We start from the raw sequence: 9,224 nt of genomic DNA on the forward strand, positions 1-9,224 counted from the left end.
GGCAAAACGTTCATTGGCGGCTAGGCCCGTAAGGAGCATTCTCCTCATCACATCGGAGCAGACAACATAACAGATGAAGATAAGCAATCACTCAATTTGTATCAAGTTCAACCGGTAACCTGCATAGAATTCCCTTACCTACTCGGGATGAACCACATGCACCACCGCCAAGGCATGAACAAGCCAAAAGAATGGAAGAGTAGCCTAGACCAGTAGGTCGGGCAGCCGAGAACTTCGCTACCCCAGCAAAGGCAAATCCAAGAAAAGGTAGAAAGAATTTTCAATGAACGGTTGCATGATTTCCGAGGCAACGAAATGGCTGATGAAACACTAAGGCGAGATATGACATACATAAGCAAGTTGAAGGAATATTTTGTGAAAACATGTTCATTTAAGCAACATCTATAAGCATGCAATTAACAATTAAAGGCGGAATCATGCTTGCATGCACTTAAAAACAAAACATTAACCAAGAAATTCAAAGCCTAGTAGATTGGTGAACCAAGACTCAACTCAAATCAAAGTGAGTTGAGAAATATATACCTTTGTAGATTCCTCTTTGCATAAGCAAAGGCTAATCACCCAAAGAGAGGGCCTTCATTCCTTGCATCTAAAATCTATGGATTTGGATGGATGAAAATGTTTCTCCAAGTTCTCAAAATTAAGAACCTCTAAGTATCTTCACCAAGGTTAGATTGGAGAAGAAATGAGTGACCTTGGAGTAGTTAGTATGGCTAGATACACCCTCCAAGGGGCCGGCCTCTTTAGAGAGAAATGGAGAGACATGTTCTCTCCAATTTTCTCCAAAACAAACCCTAAATGAATTTTGGCTATAAAGTCATATTTATACCTTTATTCATTTGAGTGGCAAACTTGTAATTAAAGCAAGTTCACTACCCTTCCTCTAAATGGCCGGCCATGGGGTTTTGTTTGGGCTTTTGGGCCTTTGTGAATTAAGTTGTCATACAACTTAAGTCAATGGACTTTACGTTCGAAGCCCATTGGGCCTTGAGGCCCAAAACTAACCCGTGGTCTTTTAACGAACTTTATTCGTTTGACTAATTAACATATTAATTAATCCTTGCCATAAATAAATAATTAAACCATTTAATCATTCTTACTCATCTCCATTGTTTCTTCAATCTCCACCTTACATGGTGTACGATCCATTAGGTTCCTTTTAGCGAGGCAGTGGGCGATTAGAACTCTTTCAAATTGATTGTGAATTGAAACTTACTTTCAATTCTCTCTTTAGTGATTACACACGTTTAGGGCTTCCACAAACCATGAGTGACACCTAGCAGCATGTCATGGTTACCCAAGCTAATCAGAAGAGGTGAAGAACCTATTCAGTTTGGGATTACAAATGCAATACGGTCTTTCTCTAATACAATACTCTTAACCACATTGTTTGGTTTGATAGTTTATTTATTCATGCTACTATCCAATGTGATTCGTGTGCTTATATGATTACCTTGAATGTGATTTAGAACGACTTTTCTAACTCTCATTCATACTCTGGCCAGAGATTCTAAATCATATCATAGAGTATTCAACCCCAACGGTTTGAAGGTTAGAGATCCCTTGTTGCGCATTCACTTGTTTCCATGACTAAGTGGCTTAACCCCAATGATGCCGTGGACACCCCGATGGGGTGACTTTGACATAATCAAAGATCAAGTACTTAACCACAAGACAACTGTGATGCCTCAGGTCAAAGGACTACTTTGCATTATCCCAACCATGAGTTCTCATGTGACATGAATATGAGAACTCTTCGTTGATCGTGTTTAGTGAACTCATTCTCTATTGAGCACCTACGTACTTGACTTGATGTCACACACACCAATGACTCGAGACTAGTCACTCTCCCTGAGAGAAGACACAGTACGTACTGATCTTAACGGACTGTCAATGCCCAATTGGCAATCTTATGATCAGGAATATTTAGGATGTGTCTACGAAAGAATGGTCTCATGAATCTAACTTCTTTAGATCGTATTCTCCCAATCACATATTCCTTGGACTTTATCGTTTAAGCATATAACATTTATATGAGACGGCTCAAACAGTAATCTTTGCCCTTGATATTAAACTTAGATTAGTTTAACATGTGAAATGTCCGTAAAGTATCATCATATGATTGGCTTTAGGGCACATTTCCAACACAAGTCACCTTTCACGGACAAGATCAAGTAGGCAGAGCCTTCACGTAAGTTTAGCATGCTGCACTTCACATCTTTCCTAGGATATGAAGATCCAGAGAGGCACTTGAAGCACTACCGAAGCGCGATGGTCCTTTATTGAAACAATGATGCCCTTATGTGTTTACCACCACTCTACAAGACGAGGCACAAGATTGGTTTCACACCTTGCCATCACGATCTATCCAGAATTTTGATGATCTTTCCTCGGTTTTCACCAAATAATACTCATCTTACCACTCGATCAAGAAAAAGTCCGATCACTTGTTCAACGTAAAGAAAAACCCAAAGGAGTCACTCTGCGACTACATGAAAAGGTTCAAAGCAGAGAAGGCGAAGATCGTCGGATGTGACGACTCGATAACAATTGCAACTTTCCAAAAAAGACTCATAGCAGACCACCCATTGTTCGGAGAAATGATCATGAAAAAAGACCTAACTCTAGCGGATTCCTTTGTACTAGCAAATAAGCATGCACTTGGGAGGAGGCTTGACGAGCAGAAAAGACGCCCGAGCAGCCTCGAAAAGAGTCGACAACTGCTTAAAGAAAGGAGGACGAGAATCAGCCCAACAAGGCCAGGCTAGAAGCCAAGCGTAGGGATCAACCCAAGAACAAAGAAGGCTCGATAACCAAAACTAGTCTAAGTTCTCAATTCTGATCCATCAAATCCTTCATGATATCAAGAACGAGCAGTGGTTCAAGCTGCCGAAACAATTAAAAGGAGATATTTCCAAGTTGGACCATACCAAGTATTGCGCATTCCACCAGGGTCCGAGTCACACAACCAACGACTGCTACACTTGGAAGAACTACCTAGAGAAGCTTGTGAAAGAAGGCAAAGTCGATAGATACTTGGACAAACCAGCTGCGCAGCAAAAAATGAATGCAGACGATGCTGAGAAGCCGCCAACCAAGATGATTCAAATCAATGGCATTTTCGTCGAATCTGAGCACTTGGGGGCTGCTAATAACTCCAAAAAGAAAAAGATCCAGCAGACTTTACTAATCTCACAAGTCCAAGTAGTCGATACCCAACTTGGACCCATTATTGGCTTCATTGAGCAGGATGCAGAAGACGTTGATTTCTCACACGACGATGCACTAGTAGTATCTGTCCAACTAGCCCATGCTATAGTTAACAGGATGATGGTTGACAATGGGAGTGTAGTCAACCTATTTCAACTATGAGTGATTCAGCAGATGGGTATGGAAAACACAATCATATGCTGAGCAGAGGTACTTACCAAATTCAACGGACACACCTCAACTGCTTTCGGCCACATCACACTTGACGTGAAACACCACCAGTCATCTTAAAGCAAACGTTCACGGTCGTAAGGATCTGTCTCCCTACAATAGGATTCTTAGGAGACCTTGGTTGATCAAGCTGGATGTTGTAACTTCCGTCAAGTATAAAAAAATTCGATTCCATATCCCGGGAGAAGGAATCGAAGAGATCAAGTTTGACCAGGCCTCTTGAAAAAGCTATGAAAAGGGCACAACGAGACAAATGGGATGAAGAGTGCGAAAAAGCTTTCCAAGACTTGAAAAAGTATCTTACATCACCTCCCTTACTATTCAAGTCAGAAGTAGTGGAGGATTTATATATTTACCTGGCAGTCTCTGAAGTAGCAGTGAGCTCTGCCATCATACGAGAAGAGCTGGAGGCTACACTTCTAAAGCTCTTCTCGATGCGAAAACAAGATATTTGAAGATCAAAAAATTAATTTTGGCATTTGTTGTTACAGCTCGGAAGCTTTGACCATACTTTCAAGCTCATACAATCATTGTCATGACTCAGTATCCTCTACGATCAATCTTACACGGTCCAGACGCTTCTCAACAAGTAATGAAATGGGCAGTGGAACTTGGCCAATATGGTTTTGTTTTCCGACCTCGCACAACGATAAAGGCTCAAGCCTTAGCGGATTTCATAGCAGAATTTGCACCTAGCCTAGGATATGCAATAGAGCAGCCTAGTAATACTCCAGAAGCCAAACACACCTTAGCCATGCTTACACCCCCAAGTGAAGATTTCTGGCATTTGCATGTTGAATGCGCATCTAACTACAAAGGCTCGGGAGCAGGCGTGGTCCTTGTTACCCCAGACGGCTAAATGTTCGAGCAGGCGATCACTCTAGGTTTCAAAGTATCCAATAACGAAGCAAAGTACGAGGCCCTACTAGCAAGCATCTGAATATCAAAAGACTTGGCAGTAAAGAAGCTCGCAATTCATTTTGATTCCTAACAAATCACCAACCAGGCTACTAAGGAATACACGGCAAAACATCCAAGGATGGTGCAATACCTAGAGAAAGTACGCCAGCAGCTTGAGTCATTTCAGACTTACACTCTCACTCAAGTTCCACGTGCAAACAACGCCCATGTAGATGCGCTAGCCAGTTTAGGCTCCTCTATCGACCGCCAATTTAAACGCTCAATTCCAGTGGAATATCTAGACAAGCCAAACATAGAGATGGAGCCGACAGCCGAAGTGTCATAGGTTAGTGTAACTCCCAACTGGCAAAGTTCTATTATAGTTTACTTGGTCAACGACACATTACCCACCTAAAGATTGGAGTCAAGGAAGCTCCAAATCAAGGTGTCACGCTACTATATGTGGAATGGCATTCTCGTCTGAATATCCTACACCAGATCGCATCTCCGCTACTTAGCACATCCCGATGACTTGAAGGTTCTAAGCTCAATCCACGAAGGCGTTTGTGGGAATCACTTCGAAGGTCGATCCTTAGCACAGAAGGCTCTTAACGCAAGCTATTACTACCTTACCATGCACCAAGATGCTAAGGAGTTAGTACAAAAATGCGACCATTGACAACGTTACAAACCTGTACCAGCACTGCCTGCCAACGAGCTCCACCTGCAGACTAGTCCTTGGCCATTCATGCAGTGGGCAATTGACCTGGTAGGGCCTATGCCCCCTGCTACTGGGGGCAGATGCATGATGATCATGGCAACCGACTACTTCACCAAATGGGTAGAAGCATAGCCCATGACGACCACGACTCAAACGGACATAGAGTGCTTCATATAGAGGAACATCATTTGTCGATTTGGCATCCCTCAGTCCATCGTCACCGACATCGGCCCACAATTTTGGGAAAAGATTTGGCGAAGTTTTTCTAAAAGTACGACATCAAGTAACATATGTCCACGCCAAGATATCCTCAAGGCAATGGGCATGCCAAAGCATCCAACAAGACGATCCTCGACTGCCTCAAGAAATCTCTCATGACAAAAAGGGAAAATGGCCAGATGAACTCCCCATATGTTTATAGGCATATCGCACCACCAAAAGACGAGCAATCGGTGAGACTCTTTTCTCTTTGGCATTTGGTTCGGAAGCAATCATTCATCCCAACATCATCATGCCAAGCATCAACACCCTACTGCTAAGCATTGAGCAGAACATCAAAGAGATGGCCACAAACTTAGATCTAGCAGAGGAGAGGCGCGAGCAAATGATCACCCGCATTGTAGCCTACCAGCAGCAATTCCTTTCTAGCTACAATAAAAGGGTCAAGATTCTGCAGTTCTAACCTGGAAATCTAGTCATAAGAAAGGCTTTCATCACTGCTTGCAGAGAAGGCTCGAAAAAGATGGATCCCATATGGGAAGGTTCGTACAAGATCAACAGAGTAGAAGGCAAGGGTAACTACACCCTCGCCACCATGAATGACAAAGAGATTTATAAGCAATGGAACACCTACAATTTGAGGAAATACCATGTGTGACTTACCACTATATCAAGACCCTAAGACTCAAGCAGCTCAACGGGCACCACCTCGTAAGCCGATGACTATCCAGTCGTCATGTAGTCTTTTACAGCTAAGTTATTCATTCATTTTGTTCATTTTTCAATGAAGAATTTAGAAGTAATTTGCAACTTGGCTAGACTACATGTCTACAATAACTTATCTTTCCTGCATTTCAAAAGAAGATCGCACCCCCTTTTTGGGACTCACCGCAGGAATTGCACCTCCCGAGAAACCAACCATGCTTTCCAAAGCGGGAGGATAAACTCAACACTCCGAATATCCAGACGTGGATGAGCCTGGCTGCCCTTGTATAACTAGATGCATGATGGCTTGCACCGAGATTCTTAGAAGTAGCCACAATGGTATTTTTCAAGGCCTAGCCCTAGAGACGGAGGGGGCACATTATGCAGTACACTTTACGGGAGGCTGCCCTATAAACCTAAAGCTACTACCGAGTGCACTAAGGTAGCCTACGATTTTTCGAAAGACTGCCTATGGCTTGCCCTTCAAGCAGTGAAGCCATGTTACACTTGTACAACTATGCATCCTTGTGGAAGGTTAAACAAGCTAGCGTGCATATATGAAGTTTTATCCACTGCCGACATGCTACGTAGTCGATAAACTTCACCTCTGCCAAGCGCGGAACAATCTATAGCAAGTCCTAAAGTGTTGTGATACTTGTTACGCAACCTACGGGATTGAAGGAAACCAAGGTTAACAGCTTAGTGGTTACGCGGATTTGTCTACTTCTGTAAGTAAGACATCCGGCTGCCAACCCTATGGCTAACAACTTTGCAAAAGTTCTACACCAACACCTACGATTGCGTAGGCTACATAGGCCTGTCTGCTTATAGAAAAGTAGCACGCCTGCCACTAGTTTATAAGATCTAAAGGTTAGGGTAAGGACAAAAAGAAGCGAAGATAGAGAAAAATGAAGGAAGCAAGTTTATTAATTTTTCTAGCAAAATTGATAAACAACTAGCAAAGACTGAAGGAGTTCAAGTTAAAGCAACAAGGAAAAACAAAGAAAATCCTAAAGGCTAACTAAGAGACTACTCTTCAACAGTTTGGACATCTCACGACTACTCGGCCGCCACACCTTCAGCAGCCGTGATGCTCTCAGCAGCAGTACCATCCAGCGCTTCACCCTTAGCTGCCCCAGCCTGGGTACCAACTTCTCCGACTACTTCACCAATAAAAAATTCAAAAGTAAATACGAGCAAGTCTTCCGGAGAAATAAAGAAGGTCTCAAAGTTTTTACCAGAAAACTCAAACTTAGACGGTCACCTAAAGAGATCTACATAACCCAGCTTGTAGAAATCAGCTTGGTTCTAAGTAAGCGAAGCCTCGAACCCAGCTTTCTCACCCTTCAACTGCTCATTCTCTTTGAGCAGACAAACACGAACCCGTTGTAGCTCTTCCACTTCTTTCTTCAGATTATCATTAGTCTTTAGGGCATCTTGGAGTTCCAACACTTGAGGCTCAAGCCTATCAACAACCTTTTTGAAGTGGATCGCAACGATCAGTTCTTCATCCTTTGCATAAGCAGCGGAGCGAAATTCAGAGATAGAACGCTCAAGATCTTGAATCTGAGGTATGTAACACTTGACTTTCTTCTCTGCACTTTCATACTTTACTTGGATTGCATTAATCCTAGTCTTCAAATCCATGATCTTTTGGCGAGCGGTCTCAAGCTGTAGAGAAGTGGGGCCATAAATGTTAGATCCCTTCAAAGCAGCAAGCTTAAATTCTAATTTCTTGATTTTTTCGACCGAGGAGTAAGCTTCAGTAGCCATGGTTTTTGCCATCTCTTTAGCAGCCTTAGTATCCTCTTGTTTAAGGAACATAAACTCGGCTGCCAGAATTGTTGTTTTCTGCATCATGGCTAGCAGAGTAGTCTTCCTATACTTAGATGTGTGTTTCGCGAAAAGACTCGGACCAACAATCTCCTTGATGCCATCAATAAACTTGGCACATATATCCATGTCTTCAAGTAGATCTGGCTTCAAAAGCGTGCAAATCTCAGCAACTTCCCCAGAAACAGTCTTGGTGGATTTTTCAAGCCTGCATGCATGAGTAGTTTCCTTCTTATCAACAGACGAGTTGGTCGTAGTAGCGGAGGAAGCAGGTTTTGGCACCACTTTAGCAGGCAGGGGCACCTTGTCATACTTCATAGTAGCAAGCCTCTCCAAAGGTGAGCCAAACTTAGCTTTAGACGAACGCTTTGGCACAAACTTTGGCACATGATGCATGGAGGAACTTTTGTGCTGGGCAATCCTTTCAGCAATCGAGCTAGCAGCCTTCAGAGCAATAGGCGTTACCGGCATAAATCTAGCAGTTCTTTCTTTCTCGCCCTTAGAGGAAGTCAAGTCAATGACAAACTTGGGAACAGTTGATGAACCCTCACGAGCAGCAGAAGCAATCTTCAGTTTCTTTTCAGCAGGTATCTCTTAAGCAGCCGGAGAACCCCCGCGAGCAATATTCAGTTTCTTTTCAGCAGGCATCTCTTGAGTAGGCGGGGAATGTTTCTTTTTCCCACTTTCATTGGTAGCAGGCTCTATCACAGTGATAGGATGAGCCAACGTATCTCCCTTGATCCGTTTTATCTCCTCTTTTGGTGGCAGCCCATTTTTTCCCCTACGAAGATGACTAAGTAGCCAACGCCACTAACGATATTCGGAAGTGATACCTAGAGCGACATGTACTTTCTTCATGTCTGGAGAAACCTTAGGAGTTGAGCCGAATTCTGAATCTACAAAAACAGCGGAAGACAATCAGAAAATTGAAAAGTAGCTTGGCATTAAAGCAAAGCAGCTGAGAAGATTAAGCAGCTTGCTTACCAGATATGAAGACCGTTGGTACACGCAGCTCGGGTGAAAAATCAGATTCCTATTCTCCACTTATCTCTAAAGTTTCTTTGGCCTAGTCATGATCTCCCTTGCTTGAGTTATCAAAAAGCTTATGGTGAGATTGCAGTTGCCCAACTCCATCAATGTGATGCATGTCAAAGAAGTACCAAAACTCGTTGACGGTTAGATCTAAGTCAAAGAATCGGCTTAGATTGTGGAATCCCACCATTACACAGACCGCGTTCGGGGAACATTGGGCGAGGGCACATCTTATGGAGCAGAGCCAACGCGACATAGGGAAAGTAAACCCTAACACAAAATAGTAGGGGTGGAACTTGATGGCTCTCCGAGTTCCACTGCATGGTTCCCGGCTGCTACCATCCTTAACTCG

At 43.1% G+C, this 9,224-nt stretch overlaps 1 protein-coding gene across 1 annotated transcript; it reads left to right on the forward strand.

Annotated features, from left to right (window-relative positions):
• The first annotated feature begins 2,513 nt into the window (after positions 1-2,513).
• Positions 2,514-3,393, forward strand: LOC126631341 (uncharacterized). The gene is made up of 2 exons (XM_050301501.1): positions 2,514-2,660; positions 2,890-3,393. The coding sequence occupies exons 1-2, from the start codon at positions 2,514-2,516 to the stop codon at positions 3,391-3,393; spliced, it is 651 nt and encodes a 216-aa protein (XP_050157458.1).
• Positions 3,394-9,224: the final 5,831 nt, after the last annotated feature.

This window comes from Malus sylvestris, chromosome 8 (genome assembly GCF_916048215.2).
Source record: "Malus sylvestris chromosome 8, drMalSylv7.2, whole genome shotgun sequence".
In the NCBI taxonomy this organism is placed as follows: domain Eukaryota; kingdom Viridiplantae; phylum Streptophyta; class Magnoliopsida; order Rosales; family Rosaceae; genus Malus; species Malus sylvestris.